This window comes from Ictalurus punctatus, chromosome 10 (genome assembly GCF_001660625.3).
Source record: "Ictalurus punctatus breed USDA103 chromosome 10, Coco_2.0, whole genome shotgun sequence".
NCBI lineage: Eukaryota > Metazoa > Chordata > Actinopteri > Siluriformes > Ictaluridae > Ictalurus > Ictalurus punctatus.
Window position 1 is genome coordinate 8,510,254 of NC_030425.2, and position 21,654 is coordinate 8,531,907.

Consider the following 21,654-nt stretch of genomic DNA (forward strand, 5'->3'; position numbering starts at 1 on the left):
GCTTTTAGGAGACTGGGATGAATGTTACACAGATATGAAAGAAAACGGCTGACCGAAGCAGTGTACACTTTGAGCAATGCTATTTATGCCCTCACACTTAATAGTACCTTAGCACCAAATCATTTTAAGGTGTTTGCATGCTACAGTTGCATAGTACACTTTGTGCTAAATTGGTGTTTAGCAAATCTAACCTACAGCAGGTAATTAAGTAGAACAGCAGCTGCTACCTCTCCCCAGGGTGCCATCACCAGGCCAGGGAGATGTGGTAAACAAAGGTTCCTCCTGGCGTACGTGATCTCTGTGGATGAAATGACGAACAGCGTAGAGCACAAACACTTGTTGATGAGCTGTACTCCTCAGACTGTATTCCAGGTTCGCGTGGAGTTTCCCCACGCAAGGGTAAGTCTTTTTACGTTTGGGTTTCAGGGTTACACATGCTACACGGTGCAAATAAAACCGTAGTGTTGAGTTGAGGACTGTCTTTACACAGTGGAGCACTGCTACGAGCAGCTGATGGGCTGAAGTTTGTAGGGTGTGCACTGAGGGAAAGGTGATGGAGCTGAGGGAAGCTCTGGGAGTCGAGGTGCTGCGCGGACACAACTCGGATGGTCTGGAGCCTTCGTCCAGCGTGGTACGAGTGTTCATCAGCTCAACAGTCTCAGGTTGGGGTTTTACTGATGAGCTCTTCTTTACAGTGGTTTGTCATTTCACAAAGGTGGCTTTAAAAGCTTTTTTTTCCCCTTTCTTGGCAAATTTCTTTGGGTAAATATGTGGTTGACTCGATCATAGAAATTAAAATACTAATTCATTACTATAGAATTGGATCATTCTGTTGAACCCTTTTCTTTTCATTTGCACATGTATGTAATGATTGTCCATATAATCACAATTATCAACAGAAAAACAGTTATTTTCAATTTTCAAGTAATTTTCATTTATCATGGTTGTTTACTCTCTTTTATTTAGTGTATGTAGCAAGATGAGTTCTGTTAATATTACACTTATTTATTTTATTTATTTATTTTGCCAGATCTTAACACTGAACGAAATGCCTTTTGGGAAAAAGCCTATCCTGAGTTACAAAGCTACTGTCAAAGTCTTGGCCTGGTATTTGAGGTTTGTACTGAATACTGGGTAATTTGATACATGTGAAGTCAGAACTTGCCATTGAAGTTGGTCTTCAAGGGCAAGAATGTCAAGCAAAAATCAATACAGGATCTTCCTGCTGATTTTCTGACGTCCTGAAGTGAAGAAGAAAAATACTTATAGTGGGCTTCAAAAGTCTGAGACCACTAGTGAAAGTGCTGCTCTTTGCATTCTTTTCTAATTTAATGTTTTCTAATTAATTTAACATGAAATTAGGAAAATCTGAGAATTTGGCATGTCCCGTTTTTACTTTAATGACGGTGTGCATTCGAGCTGGCACAGACTGCACAAGGTTGTGTAAAACCAAACCATCCATTTCGGATCGAATCCATCTGCGTGTCATTTGAACACATGATTTGATGACTTAAGGAAAATCTGACTTTTTGTACAAACTTGATTATTATAAAAAAAAAAAAAAGCTTAACCCTTTGTCTTTTCCAGTTTAAAATAAAACAAAACAAAACAGATTTTCAATGTGGTCTCGGACTTTTGGACCCCACAGTATGTTCTACTGTGAGTAATGTAATAGAGAGAGAATTGTTTTATTGATCGCTCCTTTGCAGCTTGAGATATCAATCCTGAAATTCAGTTTCTCAATCTGCTGTTTATAATGTCTGGATGTACAATTCAAATACTACTAGGTTGTGGATTTCCAGTGGGGTTTGAGGGATTCAGTCACTGTTGATCACCTAACAACTGAGCTGTGTCTTCGGGAGATCCAATCATGTCAGAAATTGTCGCTTGGACCAAGTTGTATTGTAAGTGTGGTAATTCATTTGCATCTATCTATCTATCTATCTATCTATCTACATATATATACCTATATCCATCTGTCTATCTATCTATCTATCTATCTATCTATCTATATATATATATATATATATATATATATATATATATATATATATATATATATATATATATATATATATATATATATATACATAGAACTTTACTGACAAATTCTTGCATCTAGTTAGTGAGCCAGATGCTTTGCTGTTTGTTTGCTTTATAATCACAGGCTATGGTTGGCAGTCAGTATGGACACAGACTCATTCCACACCTCATATCAGAGATTGAGTTTGAGTTACTGCTCTCAAAACTTTCCAAGGACCAAGAAGGCTTGACAGTACTTAAGAAATGGTTCATCAAAGACGATAACTCTGTACCCCCTAAATATGTCCTTCAGCCAATCACCACTCACTATCCTCATTATAATGATACAAAACCTGAGGCTAGACCACAGCATGAATCTGACATTTTGTCCTGGAATCTCACTGAAGCTCGGTTATTGCAGCTGTTATGCAGTGCAGCGCTGCAAGCCGAGAATGATGGCGACTTCAGCGCAGAGCAGAAGCACAAGTTCTTCAAGTCAAGTGAGACAATATTTTGTCAGTTTGCCAAAGTACCACTAACATTCATGATAGTCACTTTACACTGAGTGATTTTGCTTTGCTTAATGTCCACACAGTGACGGAATGGGAGATGGAGCAGAGTTTTCTCTCAACTCAAGAGCAGGACACGCTTTCACCTGTCATCTTTATCAGGGAACTACCTCATTTAAAGAAAAGTGAAAGCCATAAGCATGCTAAGTTCTTGGATGTCACAGCTGATGGTCTCATAGACACTGAAGCCCAGGAACTCTTGACCAAACTAAAACAGCGTATCTCCAGTGTGTGTTCAAGTTATCTCACCTTGGAGCTTAGTAAAAATGCTATGGATGTGAATCGTAAGGAGCACAAGGAGTATCTGGAGAGATTCTGTGAACAGATTGTATGTCAGATAAAGGAGAGGATTGCCAAGCAATCTGTTCCACCAACAGGTCCGGGGTGGCTGTGGATTCAACAGGAGCTTTTTCATCATGCAAGGCTCAGTAAAGACAAGTGTGCTATTTTTATTGGAAGAGATGGTCCACTGGCAAAGCTCTGCCTCACAATGTGGGAGTCGACAAATATACAGCATGCACCACTCGTAATCTACGGGCATCCAGGAATTGGTAAGACCGCTCTGCTGTGTAAACTGGCCCAGGAGATGCGGACTGTTCTAGATCCACAAGCTGTGGTGGTTCTCCGGCTGCTTGGAACATCTCCCATCAGCTCAGATGTAGACTCTGTCCTAAAGGGGATTTGTTTACAGGTTTGTGGAGCTTTGGGACTGGCAACTCCCTGCCCAAAGACTGCAAACACACATGAGAAGTTGGTAAAGTTCTTCCATGCCATGCTGCACAAAGTGTCTGAAGATGGAGAAACACTAGTTCTCATCCTGGACTCTTTGGATGACCTCTCACGGGCCAACAATGCTCATAAATTGCATTGGATACCTAAAGAAATTCCTCCTAATGTACATTTGGTAGTGTCTACCCTATATGACGGGTCTCCTTTCAAGAGATTGAAAACTCTAGTTAGTGATGATAAATGTTTCTTTGAAGTAGAACCACTGAATTGTGATCAAGGGCAGGACATCATCAATGCCTGTCTGAACGGTGCGGGAAGAAGACTTCTGCCTGAGCAAACACATGCAATCACTGGCAACTTCCAAAAGAGTGGAAGTCTTTTGCATCTGAAGCTAATGGTGGACATGGCAAAGCAGTGGTCATCCTACACCTCCATGTCTGATATTCATCTTGGCAGCTCGGTTCAGGAAGTAATCTCACTGTTTCTCCAGACACTGGAAAAAAAACATGGTGAGAAGCTTGTCCGCCACGCTCTGGGTTACATCACCTTATCGAGGTTGGTTATTAGCAAAATTATACTGCTTTTGAGTTGCATTCGAGTAAAATCATAAATAAATTAAACAACGCATCACTATGTCTTCACAGACGTGGCTTGTCGGAGGCAGAACTACGTGATGTCTTGTCTGTGGATAATGATGTTCTGGCGGAGGTCTACCAGAGCCGGCTTCCCCCGAGCCACACCCTCATACGCTTTCCTCCTCTTCTTTGGGCACGCCTCAGACATGACCTAAGAGATCACCTAGTCGAGCGTTGGGAAAATGGCATTATTGTGTTAGTGTTCAACCGAAGGTAAAGTGTAGTTTTATTTGTTTATGATTTTTTGTCAGTACTTCCCAGAGGAATCTATTTCAACACAATTTAAAAACCTGTGATTTCATTGTGAAAGTTGTGAAACTTGAAGTATAATAAGCTTCATCTTCTATAGGCAGTTTACTGACATTGTGAAGGCAAAGTATCTTTCTGTGGAGTACCGAGTTCAAATGCACAGTGTTCTCAGTGAATACTTCTCAGGTCAGTGGAGCCAGGGCAAGCTCAAACCCATACTTCTGTCATCGCTGAGTACCCAACTGAATGCTGACAGAAAGGTACTCATCAGCACACTATATGTTATTGTAAAGCACACCAATTAAAACTGCATTAAACCGTTCAGCACTTTGTTTTGTAAAGGTTCCGCATCAGCCCCTATGGTATGCTGAAGGAGTGGCCAATCTCAGAATGCTGCACGAACTGCCTTATCATCTTATACATGCAGGCAAATGGGAGGAACTGCGTCACTCGTTGCTAGGTTAGACCTGGTGACCGCTCAGATTTATGTAATAAGTCATTTATTGATGCATTACTTATCTGTGATACGTGTTGCAGGCAATTTGGACTGGTTGTATTGTAAGACCCTCAGCTGTGGTGTGGCCAGTGTAATTCAGGACCTGTCACTCTGTGTTGACATCATAGACTGTCCTGAGATCCAATTGATCAGGGACTGCTTTCTACTGCTGAAGCCTACCATAGATTTCATCGATGGACACACAGGTGAGTGCTGATCTGGTTTGTAGTGAGGGTTTTATTACTGTGAGGAATGAAACATGATGGTGGGATGCGCCGTTATAGAAAATAATTGAACAGTGGTGATGTGATGTTACGCCGCCCGACACGAAACAAGCTTTTACAATGGCTTAAGAAATACCTATCTAATATTCTTAGTAAATATTAACCCGATAATAATAATTAAGAAAACATTTCAACATTCTTATAAATAGTTGTTATTATTAGGGATGCATCTATATTATCTTATCTTATATTATATTATAGTATCTATATTATTTTTTTTCTATGCATACATGTTTTTTGGTACTTGTTGATACCGATAGCGGTACTAAAATGAATAACCTACTTAGCATTAAGCAATCATAGAACCATTATAGAGCATTTTATTCAGCTCTGTTTATCTTGGTGCTGCTAGCTATGAAGTCCTTGTACTGAGTTTTATGTTGTGATGTTATGCCTTTTAAACAGTATCTTCAAGAGATAGCCTGAAGGTGGCCAACCTGAGTCCATGAAATGCACCTTGACTCGAAATGTATAGACCTGAACTGCACCTGTCTTAGTGTTCAGTGCTCAGAGAAGTAAAGTGCTCTTGTTCGTGACAGTTTCTCTCACTGCCTGCTCCATACTACTCATTTTTAATGACCATGCTCATGGATGGTCTGCATGGTCAGGACAGCTCGTTTGTCTCACACCTACAGGCTTGGGGGTTTGATTCCCACCTCTGCCCTGTGTATGTGGAGTTTGCATGTTCTCCTTGTGCTTTGGGGGTTTCCTCAGAGTACTCTGGTTTCCTCCCCAGTCCAAAAACATGTGTTGTAGGCTGACTGGCATTTCCAAATTGTCCATAGTGTGTAAGTGTGTGTGTTTGTGTGTGTGAAGTTGTGCCCTGCGATGGGTTGACACCTGGTCCAGGGTGTCCCCCACCTTGGGCCCCGAGTCCCCTGGGATAGGCTCAAGGCTCCCTGTGACTCTGTGTGGATAAGCAGTACAGAAAATGGATGGGATGGATGGAAGATATCACTCAGGTTACTTGTATTGAAGGATTACAACATTAGCATGGCAAAGTACACTAGGTTTACATCACACAGTTTCGTATGGTATCAGATGTTGGTAATCATTTACAGATTGATGCCAATATCAAAGCATCAAAACATCCCTACTTATTATACTTATAGTTAGTAAACTTCTTGTTTTACCCCCATTATCACTGTTCATTCAGATTAGAACCTACAAAGATTCAGTATACTATGAACTAACCTAAACTGATCTTTTTAAAGACTCGCTCCTTCTATTCACTGAGATCACTGCCAGGCTTCAGGCTCTGGCTCCTGAGTACCCTTCGCTGATTGGGCGCCTATGCTCGCAGTGCAACGAGCGGTTTGCTTCCTGTGCAGACCCGGTGCTTGTGCCCAAGAGTAGCTTCTTACAACCCCCTGGAGGACCTTTGATAAACACCCTCAGTGGTTCGGCAAAAGGTATGTTACGGACAGTGCTTTTTTAAAAGCAGCTGATTACTACTTTGAGTTTGATTGATATTATTTCCTAAGCACTCTAGGGATCTAGATTGCTTCTGTAACTATAATCACTAGGGCTGATTACTCACTGATAACTCATTGCCCACCCCCATATTGATTGATGTCTTTTCTCTATTGTTTACAAAGGGATTACTGCAGTAGATCTATGTTTGGAGAGAGAATTACTGATAGCAGGTTCACTGGATGGAGAGTTGATTGCATGGGACCTAAAGTGTCTTGAGATGCTTCATACAATTGACGGACACACAGGTTTGCTGACTCTCATGTTTGTCACCTTTTTAGACCAAACACAAAGTACAAATATGACCTTATGTGCCATCTTATACATTTTCTCTGTGCAGGTACAGTGCAGTCAGTGAAGTTTGTAAAGAAAGGTGAACACTGCTTGTCTACTGGACTTGATGGCTCTCTTAGAAAATGGAGTCTGCTCACTGGGAAACAGCTCTTCAGCATTCCTGCTGTGGTCTCGGTACAACCCTGGCCTACTGAACAGATCATTGTGCTTGAGCCCAAAGCAATGGTCTTGTCCAACACACAGGGACAAGTGCGACAGCTTTCCACATAGCTTCTACCCTTTTATACAGAGAACCCAGTTTACTTGTTAGAATAGAATGTTACTCCGCTACTAAACATATTCACGTATTCAATCTTCTCTCACTGTTGTGTATACTGTAGGTCAAATCATGGAATTTAGACACTGGAGAGCTTCTTTATGAAATTGATGTAAAAGGAGAGTGTTCAATCCTTAGTGCACTGGCGGATGAGGTGGCAGTCATGTCCAGTGATGGCCAAATCTGGATCTTTGATTCAAATACTGGCCTAGAAAAATCCTACAATAAGCTCACCTGCGCTCAGGGTTTCACTGTATCCAGTGTGCTTTCACTCCCCCGACATGGAAAACTCCTCATTGCATCTCAGGAGTGCTCAGTGAATATGGTAAAATTCAATTTAAGGACTCTTTTTCACTGATAAGTATGTTTGCCTAATCGGAATCCAAGGGAAATTAATATATTTTGGTATGTTTTCTATTTGTTACGCAATTAGTTACACACTAAATGTTGTAAATGTACCTCATTCATGAGACATATCATGATGGCAAATGAACAAATAAACAACACTTGTGTGGTGGAATCAAGGACAAGCATGACGAATACAGAGCTGGTGCTGAATAATAAGCAAATGATTAACTAACCATGTAAATATATTTTTTTTAAAGATAGTTTGTGTTGTGTCTCTGTTTTGTCTTGTTTTGTGTTTGTTTTTTGGCCCAAATAGCTAGAATATCTTCTCCGGAACCCCACCGCTTTCCTCTGGCACTAATTTTTCCATCTCGAATGCCAGTTTAGTAACATGCATGTCAAAAAATGCCACCTATAAACATGATGTATATTAATATAATTTGCATTTACTTTAACATAATAAGTAAAATATCAACAATAAATAAAAAATGAAAATGATGTCTATCTTTATAACTGCCTTTATTCATAGCCTACAATCATTTCTGAAGCCTGTTTATTAAACTGGCTCCTTATCTAGACAAGAACATAAGTTAATAATAATAATAATAATAATAATAATAATAATAATAATAATAAATAATAATAAACATTTCTACATTGGTTTGGATAGGGGACGACTATATTTTTGTTTTCTGAAAGAATAGACATCAAAGGATGTTACAGACAGTTTTAATGCGTTTTCCCAAACTGTCACACACACCCATGCGGAGTCCTAATTTTGCAAACATTTCCATCATTGTACCTCATTGTAACCTTCCATTTGAACTTTATCTCTAGGTCTCAGCCAGTGGTTCTGTATGTGAAGTTGAGCTTCCTGCACCCGCTTCATTTATGTGCACTTCAGAAGATGAAAATGTGCTCTTTGCAGGTAACTTTTTTTTTTTGAGCATCATTTTATTAAACAATGTACTCAGATCACAATGAGATAAAGTAAAAGAGAGGACATGCAGACTAAAATCATCATCTTCTTGCACGAAGGCTGTGAGAGAACACTGGCTGTGCTACATATGAATCCAGAGTCTGTGCACAAGACCCAGGAGCTCCAGCATGAAGCCACAGTCTTATCAGCTGTTTCATTCAGCCAAGGAAGTAAAGTCGTTACGGGATCACAGGATCAAATCATACGGGTCAGTTTCACACAGATGCCACCTCTGAAATAGGTTTTTAACCTAATGATTCAATCATTTTAGCGTTCAGTTGGAGCAATGAAAGAAAGACAAATAAATGACTTCATTTACTGGATTATTTCAATGAAAGCTGACTTGACTGCACTGTATCACATAAAACAGGGAATATTTTATCAGATGTGAGATGTTGTGCTTGTCAATTGAAGGTTTGGGGTTTAGTCACTGGACACCTCCTCGACTCCTTCAGTGGTATGGGATCTCCTGTCACCTTCGTGTCTGTGTACAACAGCACAATCATCTCAGCCTCAACCAGGTCTGGTCACCTCAAACTGTGGCAGCTAGACTACGATCCCAAACACAAAATCCAGACCGGTATTCCTGCCAACTGCCCGAGGGTGGTAATATCCAAAGATGGCAGCACGGTACATTTCATCAGAGAAGAGGACAGGGCCAAGGTGTTCGCATGGAACTGTTCTGAAGGTAAACCACACTGATATTTTTTAAAAATAGTTTTAATAGAAGTAGCATTCACTGCTATTTTTGGGCTTTAAGAAGTGTCCACAGTGTATCACACACAGTATCACCCTGTGCACTCGCACCAAAATACTTTTACATTTACACATTACACATGAACAGATTATTGCAGACGTATTATTGGTGTAAAATATAGACATAATTGGCAACACTGCAGCTGCAGGCTGTTCAGTATTAACACTTTATGCTTTTGTTAGCTCCTTCTAATACAATAGCGAAGCTAATTTATGCAATTATGGAAGAACATCATTCAGCAAACTTCATTACAACGCTTTTTTTTTTGTTTCAGCTCATCTTACAGAATCATATTCTTGTCATTATACAGAACAGCAGCAAACTGTGTGGGGAAAATGTAATCATTCTTAACTTGCCTTCACTGTTTACATGGCATTAGCTCGCTAGGTAGCATTGTGCTTTAAAAATAGTCATTGTGCTTTAAAAATAGAGGGTAACTACTAGCAGAAACTACCAAAAGGAAATCAGAATCAAAATTACTAGCTGATTAATCGGGCATTTATTACTAGTGACTGGATGCTATGAATAACTTTCTATAGTCTATATCAAAGTCTATATCTTTTACAACCTTTCATTTTGCATCTGCAAACAGTTAGTTTAATGTTAATGATAGCACAGAAGACAAACCTACCAGTATAATTTAGCTTTTTTTCTTCTCTACTTTATATATTTTTTCTGCTCCAGATGCATGTACTATTGTAAGCCATGAGCTATATCCCATTCTTCATAAAATCACAGCAAATAGCATGTCAAGATGGTATATCATGCTACACCATATGCAGCACAATGTATTGAGGGGTTCCTCATAAGGAAAACTTTAACAACCCACACTCATAGATTGATGCATTGATATGGAGCTAAATGTAATATTTTCTTATTTGATTTTGATGTGCTGTAATAGTGAGCAGAACTTAAATGTGTTCTATATATACACACTGGCCTCTAACTCTGCTGGTACTCACAGTTTAGAGGTTTAATTTAGAGGCCCAAAGTGACAACTTACTTACCCCACTCACACCAATCATATTTTATACGCAAGAATGACCAGAATTATCTTGGATGAGTCAACAGGCCACTATTGTCATAACTAATAGTAACGCTCTTGCAATTTAATGTCTTATCCTTAACACTTATTATTCTAGGAAGTAATTAGCTAGCTAATTTATGACTAACTTTTTCCATTTCAATTACATCTATGAGCAGAAGCAAGACAGCAGAGAATCTGACTAAATACAATACATACAATACGAGGTAGATACAATCGTGTACAATGAATACTTGTATTCAATGCTTACTGCTCAGCTGTTGATACAGTATGTACTGATCAGTATATGTGTACAATGAATACAATCTGGAGATACTACATCTGCCATGTTGGCATTGTCATGTGATGAATGACCACATAATAACCGCAAAAACTTTTTTTTTTCTTGTTTAAACCTACGGCAAGTTAACAATCTTTACCCAGGTGTTGTTAAACAAGTACGGTTTAACCACATGGAACAACGTTTAATACCTATAGCACTTAAAAAGAGCCAACACGACAGCTGACAGCTCTTCTGCGCCAGTTCCGTTGCCTTATAGGATAGCGCAGTGTCTATTGGTTCCATAGTTCAGAATCTCAGCGGAAGCAGGAGGTCATCCGGCTATTTCTCACCTACTGTTTTATGAATGCTGAGAATTCAGACATGCTACTCCTTTGGTGTACTGTTTTTCACCTACTGTACAGTAGGGTAATAGGGGTATTCAGATGCAGCTATACACTTCATAATCTGTTAAACAGATCTGCATGTCTGTTTTAAAAATCATGGGGGCCCCCTGGTGGTCTGGGGGCCATAAGCACCCACTTATACTGCTTATAACAAGATGTGGCCCTCATCATGATGCATATCCCTTACTGTGAAGAAGTCTTTGAGTTTGAAGTGTGTTATTATTATTTTTTTTTACTGTAATGCCCACTCCTAGAATATCTCCATTGCTGGTTTAAACTAATGACACACACACATCCAACTGAAACTACATGCATGCTCCTCAGGTATGTCCTCCGATACAATGGACGTGTGCGCAGAGGTGTGTTGCATGGAACTGGCACAAGAGAAGCAGCTTCTCTTCTGCGGCCTCTGCACCGGTACTGTACTCATCTACCCTTTAGCCTTTCCCCAAGAGACCCTGTGCCTTCCTCCTCCAGAGAGTCTGCCCACTGTGCGCAGCATGGCCATCAGTCCCAGGGAAGATAAGATTGCCGTGGCCTATAAGGACATGGTGTGCTTGTTCGAGATCACCGCAAGAGACAGCTTCCCATGCGTCGAGGGTCCAATCCATAACTACTCACTCTCCCTGCTTCACTTGCCTGTATCAGCCATGGCTTTGCTGCCCGACTGTAGACTCCTGTATGGCACTTTCGGAGGGGAAGTGGCAATCTATGACTTCAAGAGCGCCACAACGGCAGAGCTGGATCAGCACAGGGCTGCGATCACCTGCATTGCACTGAGTAACTGGGATAAACATGCTCTGGTAGGATCTGAGGACTGTGTCCAGAAGCTTTGGAATATGAGTCCTGTGCTGCTGGACCATACTATGGAGTACAAGGTGGTAAAACAATCCCAAATAGTGACACTAAAGAAGGTTTTTAATTTGCACCTGCTTCAAGAACACTACAGATACATTCGAAATTGCACATTATTCATATATAACTCTGACAGTGCTTGTGTGTCTATATCGTTACACAGGGTTTCTATTTCGAGGGCATTCTGTGTGCAGCGTTCTCTGTAAACGATAAGTACGTGTTCACTGGTTCTCGGGACAAAACCATCAAAGTCTGGGATGTTTCTACAGGTCAGTATTGTTAATGTTGTAGTTGAAGGTAGGATACAGTGAGCAAAGTCGATTGTGAATAGTGAGAGTGATATAAACGTGCCTTGAAATAAATATAAATATTAACCGAGGGGAAAATATAGTAGATACACTGGCAGCAGAGTTGCCAGTAAAGTACTGTCAATTTACAGTAGATGTGAAACATAAAACATGTTTTTAGAGTCAAGCACTGTAATATATTTACAAGTGAATTACTGTAGTTTTTACAGTACATCACTGAATGTTTTCAGTAACATACTAAAATAATTATAATTAATTTACCGGAAGCAGAGTGCAGTTACTGTGAATACTTATATAATTATTATATAAACTAAAATATAACCCACTGACTCTTCAATCCAAAAACGACTTACAACTGAGGCAGAATACAACTGAGCAGTTGAAGGTTAAGGGTCTTGCTCAAGGAATCAACCATGGCAGCTTGGCAGTGCTGGGATTTGAACTCTCAACCTTCTGATCTGTAGCTCAAAGACTAAACCAGTCACCACTTCCCTCAGATACTATGCACTGATTGAAACATCTCTAATTCAATTAACTCGCACTAAAAGTCCAATTTCAGAGCTTTAGTAAACCAAAATTAGCATAAAAGAGTCGCTAAAATTATGGTAAGAAAAACAATCCACTAATCTCGCAGTGAATCGTTGCCATTCTCACTCCTGCCTAAAACGTTAGATATTCCACTATGCATTGCATCCCCCAACCCCCCCCCCCCCCCCTCCCCCTGTCTAACTAGCAAATTGTTTACAGTACAATCCTGTAAAATCATAAAACAGTATTTTGCTGTAAAACGAATACGGTAAATTTGCAGCAATTGGTTGTTTTCTTTCTTTTTTTTCTTTTTTTTTTTTTTAACAGTGAATACTTCTGACTTTTTTTTAATGAGTCACTAAAGTCAGCAAGTAAATACTTCCATTATCTGAGTCTGTTTTGTTTCTGTTCCTTTGCTGTTTCAAATCCCAAGAATTACTGACTCAGGCATGAGCAAATAGCCTGATTTATCAAAGGAGGCTGAAGAAATCTGACTAAACACCCAAAAGTAATCCTGAAACTGAACAATTATTCAAATGACTCACTGAACATGAACTCAAACCCAAACGACTGACTTACAAAATGGACTGAAACCAAAGCGAATAAGACGTTCCAAAAAGTCTCACTGATACGAGTTAGGTTTACTTGTTTCAGATTGTTTAAAAAATAATAATAATAATTTTCTTCTCACAGAAATAGTTTAACGTAGCTGTAAGCAGAATTGAAAGAATCTGGTAATGAATGTAAATGAACCTTTTAGAAGATCAGACTCAAGTGATTTGATTCGATTTGAATGATTCACTGAAAAGCCTCAAAGATTTCAACTGCGCTTGAAAAGAGTCTGTAGTGCAAGGCCGTATGACAATGTATTGCTAATGATACCATGATCGATTAGATCACAGCATGCTTTTCTGAGAGTATTGATGGTACTTTTATAACACAGTTAATCAGTTATATCTACATATCAATTTAGAAAGTAATTTGCCCTCATATGTTTTATTATAGCCTACATGTTCACTGCATAATTTTATTGTGACTTCACTTGTTGTTCTAGGATCCCTTTTATACATCCAGTATGTTTATGCTGCAGTCATCAGGATTGCACCCTACAAGGATGGCTTTGTAGCCATTTCACAGCTTGGCTCTTTCATCAAGGAGGGCTTCCACTGTCCAAACACACTGACTCAAGGCTACAACCCGCTCCGTAACTTCAGAGCTCACTATCGCGTTACTTCACGTGAGAAGAGTCTAGAGACACCTCACTCCGAGATTACAGGGCTCTACGGTTACAATCCAGCTCAGTTTAACTTCATGAGCATTCTCAAGACTAAACAGTCCAGCACATGTGTCCTTCTATGAGAAACCAGCATTTTGTGGCTTTATTCGTTGAGCATTATTCATTTTAGTAATCAGTACTATTTCATTTCTGAAAAAAACAAATATCAGGACTGCATTGCAAGCACATGATAAACAATGACTGAGTATTGAAAATGCGTTTGATACTATTGATGTTTAAAAGCATGTTATAATCTCCGATCATTTCTTTTCGTACAAAATTAACATGAATCCCAACATTCATATTTTAACAATGTATGTACAAGTCGTCTCGTTATAAAACATCTACAATCAAGGGCTCATTTACAAGGACAAAATAATTAAAAGATTAATCAACAGCCTTAATTTTTAAAAAGCAGTTTCTACTTACAGACAATGTTTACATGTGAGTAATCAGTCCGTACAGGATTTCGCAGAGCATTGTTGTAATTGTTGCAGCCAAAATTGCTTGATTTTGCATGAGTTTTTTGTGCTTTTTTTGCGGAAAACTGCTTGAATTGGCGAGTTGCAACTGGACGAAATCGTTTTTCACGGTTTTTCGCAGTGATGTTTGTTGGTAAATGAGACTTTTTAGCTGTACTCACGTTCGATGCATGCGAATCGAAGAGGGCTTTGGATGAATGTGTGTCGACGTGACATCACATGATGCGTCTTGGCCCAAATCTGCAGAAAATCTGCGATCATTTTGAAAAATTGCAAGCTCCTCCGAATATTGTGGAGTTTGCTTGATTTTGCATTCATATTTGCGATCGCAAAATCCTGGAGGGACTGAGTAGTTCCTGCGCATGCATATATGCTTATAAATGTACGATTTCAGATATACTGTACATATTATGAAATCGTTATGCCACTAATGGGTTTAGACATTTGGCAAGAGTTTAATCCACCTCTTGTTTGGCCTGTGATTTGCTTTTTTCTTCTCCTTTTTTCTGGATTTGGATGAGCTGAGCAGCTGCCAATGAAATCATACATATCTGAAAGACAATTCAAAAGCACCATTAATAAACCATGAAACCTGGTTTACATGCACTAGTGCTACCTACACCTGTGTCGTATGACTTTTCAAACCTTTTACTGTTTGTGAAAATCAAGATTATATGCTGATGATGTACAATAATCAAGATTTTTATGCAGTTGATATATAATCATGCACTGTTATATTTATCAGACTTAAAAAAAATATTACATTTTGATGTGATGCTTGCTCCTTAAATTACAATGTAGATGCTATGTTGCTGTGTTTATGAGTTATTCCTTGATCGGAGTCAAGATCTTAACCACCTGCAGTTGACTCTTATTTTACCTGATTTTTAATAAATTTGTGCATAATCTGATATTATCATGCTGCTGTTTGCTTTTTGCTCCTGTGCTGTAATTGTGAAAGCACACACTTGTCACTACAAGATTTCCCACCGGGAATGCATTGCCTTAAGGCATGGTACAATAATGTTTCAATACATTCATGGTGTGTGAGTCAACTTTAACCAATACCATTTCTGTGAATTTCCAGAGAAACATGCAAAATAATAAAATGTTTATAGGCATGTCTCACCTCGAGACAGAGCAAGCCGATGCTGATCCCTCCAACCAGCAGCAGGTTCTGTTTCCCCCACAGCACTATTTTGTTCAGGCAGCCGTTGACATAAATGCGCTGCTTGATTAAGGATTCTTCCATCCCCTGAGATTTGTAGCCACACATGGAATTGAACACAGTCTGCAAAGAAAACATAACGCTTAATACACATGAAAATGACACATTTTCTTAAAATTCACTGGAAAGTATGTAGATCTTCCTTTGCCTGTGATGCACTGAGTAAGACTCCCACCCTAGATATATACATTTGATTATTTTATAACAGAGGCATTAAATGTAGCAAAGAGCAAGAGGATTTTCCTTACCTAAATAAGACATGGAGATAGGAGAGGAAAGGAAGGGAAAAGAATAAGATGGAGAGGATTAACGCCCGACACCAACAACCATGATCAATGAAATGACCCTTTGCTGAAGTTCTAAGGGAGGATGAAGGGGAAAAAGGTTGTGGGGATGAGCCTGGCACAAAGCACTAGACTATCATTAACAATACCATGAAAACCAATTAGTGATCTTGGATGATTAAAATCTACACTTTACTTCCAATCTTTATTTATTTATTTATTTATTTATTTTTACACAACATGCATCTGAACAATGCAATTTCAGCTTTTCAGAACTTGGTTATTTACAGGTTCGCATGAGAAATTTCTAGGAAATGGATAAACACAAGTTTTGCTTGCATAGAGACTTTTCTGATAAACACTATCATAAAGTAACTTTTTAATTAAGCTGACTTGGCAATTATGCATATGAAAAGAGGTTGGTAGGGGCTTATAGTTTGACAACGGTATATTGGTAAAACATAAGAAGTCTGAAATAGTCACACAATGACTATGTATGACTAGTCTACCCTGCAGTTTTTACAGAAATTGTTACAGAATATTTGTCTTTTGGCCTAAGAAACCTCACCGGATGTTGCTGTGTGAGTTCTGGCAAACCGCATTATACGTTTTTTGGTCTATAACATACTTTGACATCCCATTGGCCCCCCCCCAATATGGTCATCTGTGAATCCCTGCCCTTTTTGAACTGCTGCTCATGCTGTGTCGTGAGGCAGCATAATACACTCTGCCCTGTTTAATTTGGTGGTTATCTGTGTCGGGTGCATTACCTCATTCTGCTGTCGTACACAGCAGGAAAAAGGCACACCACAGGCTTCCAGACTAGGGTTATTCACAGAGCAGTTGAAATATGCGTTCTGAGACCAGTCTGAGTAATAATTCACTCCACAACATAGGAACTGCAGTGCATAAACAAAGATTAACCAGATTACATTGCATGCACTGTTCATTCATTTGATTCCAGGTGCAAAGCCTTGTTCATATTCTTGAAAAAAATGAAATAATAAATAAATATATATATATATATATATATATATATATATATATATATATATATATATATATATATATATATATATATATATACACTACCGGTCAAAAGTTTGGAGACACTCGACTGAATTGTTTCTCATGATCTTAAAAACCTTTTGATCTGAAGGTGTATGATTAATTGTTTGAAATCGGTGTTCTATAATTACATATAAAAATATAATTGGGCTAACATATTCATTTCATTTGGAGCGAAATATTCTGAAAACCAGCCAATAAGAGTCCAGCGTAGGTGTGAACTCTTTTAATACTGTTTTAAAAGCATCTCAGGGAAATTCCTCTGAATCAAGAGTTTTGATGACTATTATTATTCTAAAATGTGTGTGTGTGTGTTGGGGGGGGGGGGGGGGGTAATAAAAATAAAGAATGAGCATGTCTATATATATATATATATAAAGATTTTTGACCTTTTTCTGCACAAAGTCAATCACATTTTCTAAATCCATGTCCTCTCGATATAATACGATGGCTTTCTTCATTAGCAGTTCTGTCCTCTTTAGAACCTGAAAGAGGGTTAGAGACAAACCGATTAAAGAATCGTTTAAATCAAGCGATTAATTACAGATTAATCTGACAGATTGACTGTGTACCATGTCTGAGAAGAGAAAGCCCAGAACAGCAGCAGCGATTTGCAGGAACAGGATGACCATTAAAATTCCTAAAAACTGAAAATATAATTAAAAAATACTATGTAGAATATGCAGAATTAGACATTTGGGGGGAAAAAACTCAACAAAATGAATCCAAAAACACAGAAATTATGAGTGTCTATATGTACTGAAATAATCAGTGCAAACGTTTGCATCCCATTATGTTCTTGGGGTAAAAAACAACCAAACATTTGCTGCTATTATAAAGCTATTTAAAGGTCAACAGAAAAATGGCTTCGGTAATAGTTATGATCCTCTCTGTCTTATAAACATTTCAAACTATTAATATACTTTAATAGCATACATTAGTTAACCATTTTGATATTTTGTCCTAAGGATGCAAAGTAATCTCATGTCTATGTCTAAGTGCATAATGAAGAAAAGAAACAGTGACATCCAAAATAATCTATATTTAATTCTTCAATATTAAAAGCATCAAGATTTTTTGAATGTATTAATTATGTATTATGAAGTGTTTTAATGTATATGTGCAGATTAGGGGTGTAACCCAATGACAAATATCAGAACCTGTATTTGATTTTAAACCCAAAGTAGGTGTGGCCTAAACCTGAAGGTTGTTTGTTATTATTATTATTATTATTATTATTATTATTATTATTATTATTATTATTATTATTATTCTCAGAAACAGTGGAAAAAACCCAAAGGTAGAAAATCCAGAAAGAAAGAAATACCAGCACTGTCAGCATGGTGTGTGCCTCAACCTCAGTTACATCACTCTAGTTCATAATTTGTCTCAATTTGAGATGCGTGTCGGACTGTTTTTTAATCCCCACGCTTGTGGTTATTCTTTTTAGTTTGTACGTTTGCCAGTATTTTCTAACCATTCTAAACCGTTCTCTTGCTGAAAATATAAACAAACTAGTGGCCCAATCCCCGCGACCCTGAAGAACGAGTAAGCGGTAGAAGATGGATTGATGGATAGTAGCCCAATTTAAACCACAGCAACACTGACCAGGCACTTCCTACAGATGAATGAATGAAAGCTGTAAATGTATCATGCAGTGCTGCACGCATTCCTATCTGTTGTCTTTGTTTCTCCCATAAATCTCTGTGCACAGCTCTAGTCTCAACCAGATGCCCTGTGAACCTTTCTATTGAGTTTTCCTTCAGTAGTGTGCCTCCTATTCCTATTTCCATTAGTATCTATATTTGTATCCATTATCTCTCCAGTCCGAGTAATGTATTCATATTCAGTTACATCCCTACTGCGGACAGAAATTCTGAAATGCAAAGCCTTAAAGCTGCACCACCAAAGAGCACGTACTGTACATGAACACAAAGCCAAACAATCAATGTTACCAAAGGGTACCAAATAAAGTTCAAAACAAAACAAAGTCTTTCCATCTGATTCCAAAGGCATATTCTATTTAATAAGTGCTTATTAATTCTACCAAATCTTGTCAAGATGAAATACATTACTTGAAATGTAATACATAATAAACAACAGGTTTGGTTATTACTTTCAATCATGCAAGACATTGCCAATGAATCAAGTACAGCATGTCACAGCCTTCTCACCATTTTCAGCAGTATGGCACCATCTCGCAGTGCCCCGAAACACCCGAAGAATGTAATGATGAATGTGAGGGATCCTACAGTGAGCAACAGCAGAGCTGGATCTGTTGCCAAAGTATCCACTACATCTGTAAAGCATGATACTTTCTGTAAGCTCAATTCCAACAATACACTATGTATGTAGCAGGTTGAAAAAGGCAGTTCATGTGATAAGGGCAATTCAGTACCGTTTTCCTTGGCTACTTTAGCATAGATGCCCACAGCAATCATAACCCCACCGGCCACCTTGGAAAAAAAATCTTAAATAAACATGTTTCTGTAGTCAAAATATTAGATAAAACACTGCATTTTAAACGACTAACTGAATTTCTTCTCATTCCATACTTTCATGGCAAAGTGGAATTCTGCAGAATATAATCATAATAATAATAATAATAAGACACCATGGATATTATAAAAATGACTTACCCAGAATATGTAGCAGCACATAAACAGAATGTACTTAGTAGCTTTGTAAGCGGTCATTACTGATATTTACTTTTATTTTCTGCTAAGTTGTAAAGCAAATGAAAAGAGATTTGAGCATAGTCCCACATAGCCTTTTCAGTTCCTTGTTTTTACACTACAGACATGTAACGTCTTGTTCCGAATAGCTGCCTGACATTATCAATCCACCTGTAACCTGAGCTGTACTTCACTCTCATATACATTTTCCACATGAATAAAATATCATTCTTCATAATATACTGAAATGACTAGCAAAAGAAATACACTTGAATCATTTATACAAAGCTTACATGAAATAGAGCAGGATACAATTAGTGTACAACAGTAACTGTGGACCTGTCCTCAATCCCACAGCAGACTACATATTTATTCTTCCATTTCCAATTGGTCCACTACTACTCCAGATCTGTATTTTTCCATACTGTTTTTAATGAGCAAGTTCTTCTTGCTGTACTGCCACCTTAAGGACCGTTCCAGTGCTATAGCTTGAAAGTAATATGTTAGAAAACCATGGAAGTCCTGAGGGAATGAATCACCATAAATGAATGTTCTAGTAGCAAAAGTACAAGAAGGCTTTGTGATCTGAGCAATGGAAAATTTGATTGATCAAGATGTATATAAGTGTAAACATAATCAATACAATAGTTACTAACATAGTTTTGCCACATTCTACACAATCGCTTCACTGCATCACATTAGTCTGTTAACTACTTAGCAAGATAGTCCATTAGAAATTCCCTTCCAAGTTGGCTTGAAGAAAATATAGTATACAAATTACCAAGGATTTTGGTTTATCTCCCACACCCCCTCAGCAAAGCTACACTTACATTACATTACATTTCCATGATTTGTCTGATATATTACAGACCGACTAAGCACACACTAATAGGCAACAATGCATTGTGATACGTCACAGTGAATCACAACACCCCAAAAAATTAAACGTGGAAATCAGCATTCTCTTAATTATGCATCTAATGCAATTGCATATTTCATTTATTCATTTAGCAGATGCTTTTATCCAAAGCAACTTACAAATGAGAAAATACAAGCAAAGCGATATATCAAGCAGAGAACAATACAAGTAGTGCTACCATACAGGATCCGTTAATTGAGTTCCAGAAGAAGCAAAGTGCACAGAGTAGAGGTGTAAGTGCCAGAGTAATTTTATTATTTTTTTTAATGGGTTGGTTAGGTGTTCACGGAAGAGGTGGGTCTTTAGATGCAGTCCGGATTGAGTTTGGAAGTTCATTCCACCACTGAGGAAGTGCAAACAATTGCACTGTTTCAACACCAGGAGCCCCAGTCTGTGCAACAAAGTTATAATATATTGAGAGGACACTGGGCCTGATAGCTCTGGATCACAATGACTGACATGCATTATAGGTTATAAGCTTACACAAGCTCATTATAACTATTAAAAAGAGCTCTTCACTAGCTTTCAAATGACACCAGCTCCACATGGTTGCCTATATCTATAGTGCCTGAGAAAGAAGCAGTGGAAGTCAGGCATTTTAGTCAACTTTGGAGCTCTATTTCAGGCCAAAATGACACCTCAGGCATAGCAATTTTTGACTTATTTAGTTTTACAGTTTTAGTTTACAGACAAAAATGCACCTTTTTTTGCATGGTCTATGATTCAGAAATAATAATAATATAAAAAGAAGTCTTAACAGTCATCATTTTTCTAAATTTAAATTTGGTTGAAAATATTCTGAGAATCAAACTGAATTGTGAAGCCAATACTGTGAATCCAGTCATGACCACAGTGTATCATTATGCCCCTACAAGTTATAGTAAAGGTTTTACATTTCATGGTTTCAGCAGTCTGCTGAATCAAAACAGAATATGAAATTGCTCATGACGTCCACCCTTGAGGAAAGACATTTAGCAAGCGCTTACGTGAATAATATGTGAGTTCACATTAACATATTTAAAAAACAGTAAAGTCACATTAACAAAAAAAAATGAATCGTGTATAAATCACGTGTAAATAAACAAATTGTATGAATGAAAAACCACACACACACACCACCACACACACACACACACTATATGTAAAAATGTCCACATGTGATTATAAAT

General features: G+C 38.2%; 2 protein-coding genes across 5 annotated transcripts; one reads left to right on the plus strand and one right to left on the minus strand.

Moving 5' to 3' along the window:
• Positions 1 to 233: 233 nt before the first annotated feature.
• On the plus strand, positions 234 to 13,912 carry nwd1 (NACHT and WD repeat domain containing 1). Its single transcript, XM_053683282.1, has 19 exons — positions 234 to 662; positions 1,031 to 1,116; positions 1,788 to 1,904; positions 2,168 to 2,522; positions 2,618 to 3,875; positions 3,965 to 4,168; positions 4,305 to 4,464; positions 4,547 to 4,664; positions 4,742 to 4,906; positions 6,199 to 6,396; positions 6,583 to 6,705; positions 6,798 to 7,000; positions 7,132 to 7,392; positions 8,253 to 8,343; positions 8,454 to 8,602; positions 8,809 to 9,082; positions 11,187 to 11,740; positions 11,881 to 11,986; positions 13,608 to 13,912. The coding sequence occupies exons 1-19, from the start codon at positions 554 to 556 to the stop codon at positions 13,910 to 13,912; spliced, it is 4,836 nt and encodes a 1,611-aa protein (XP_053539257.1). The 5' UTR covers positions 234 to 553.
• Positions 13,905 to 20,746, minus strand: zgc:113223 (tetraspanin). Of its 4 annotated transcripts, none has more exons than XM_053683280.1 (8): positions 20,669 to 20,744; positions 19,290 to 19,347; positions 19,066 to 19,190; positions 17,464 to 17,538; positions 17,281 to 17,376; positions 16,594 to 16,722; positions 15,441 to 15,602; positions 13,905 to 14,862 (listed from the first exon to the last, which is right to left on the minus strand). In XM_053683280.1, the coding sequence occupies exons 2-8, from the start codon at positions 19,330 to 19,332 to the stop codon at positions 14,767 to 14,769; spliced, it is 726 nt and encodes a 241-aa protein (XP_053539255.1). In that variant the 5' UTR covers positions 19,333 to 19,347; positions 20,669 to 20,744; the 3' UTR covers positions 13,905 to 14,766. The 4 variants fall into 4 exon arrangements, with proteins under 4 accessions (XP_053539255.1, XP_017334527.1, XP_017334526.1 ...); XM_017479038.3 differs by lacking the exon at positions 20,669 to 20,744 and adding an exon at positions 19,860 to 20,044; XM_017479037.3 differs by lacking the exon at positions 20,669 to 20,744 and adding an exon at positions 19,531 to 19,795.
• Between the last annotated feature and the right edge of the window lie 908 nt (positions 20,747 to 21,654).

What these genes read in the sequence shown, in the direction of transcription:
- zgc:113223 (XM_017479037.3), bottom strand. Translation starts at nt 19,587, where the DNA reads ATGACCGCTTACAAAGCTACTAAGTACATTCTGTTTATGTGCTGCTAC. An exon ending in TAAAGTAGCCAAGGAAAACG is followed by an intron (nt 19,191 to 19,289) that starts GTACTGAATTGC and finishes CATGCTTTACAG; the next exon opens with ATGTAGTGGATACTTTGGCA. An exon ending in GCTTTCTCTTCTCAGACATG is followed by an intron (nt 17,377 to 17,463) that starts GTACACAGTCAA and finishes ACCCTCTTTCAG; the next exon opens with GTTCTAAAGAGGACAGAACT.
- nwd1 (XM_053683282.1), top strand. Translation starts at nt 554, where the DNA reads ATGGAGCTGAGGGAAGCTCTGGGAGTCGAGGTGCTGCGCGGACACAAC. An exon ending in AACTGAATGCTGACAGAAAG is followed by an intron (nt 4,465 to 4,546) that starts GTACTCATCAGC and finishes TGTTTTGTAAAG; the next exon opens with GTTCCGCATCAGCCCCTATG. An exon ending in TGTCCAACACACAGGGACAA is followed by an intron (nt 7,001 to 7,131) that starts GTGCGACAGCTT and finishes TGTATACTGTAG; the next exon opens with GTCAAATCATGGAATTTAGA.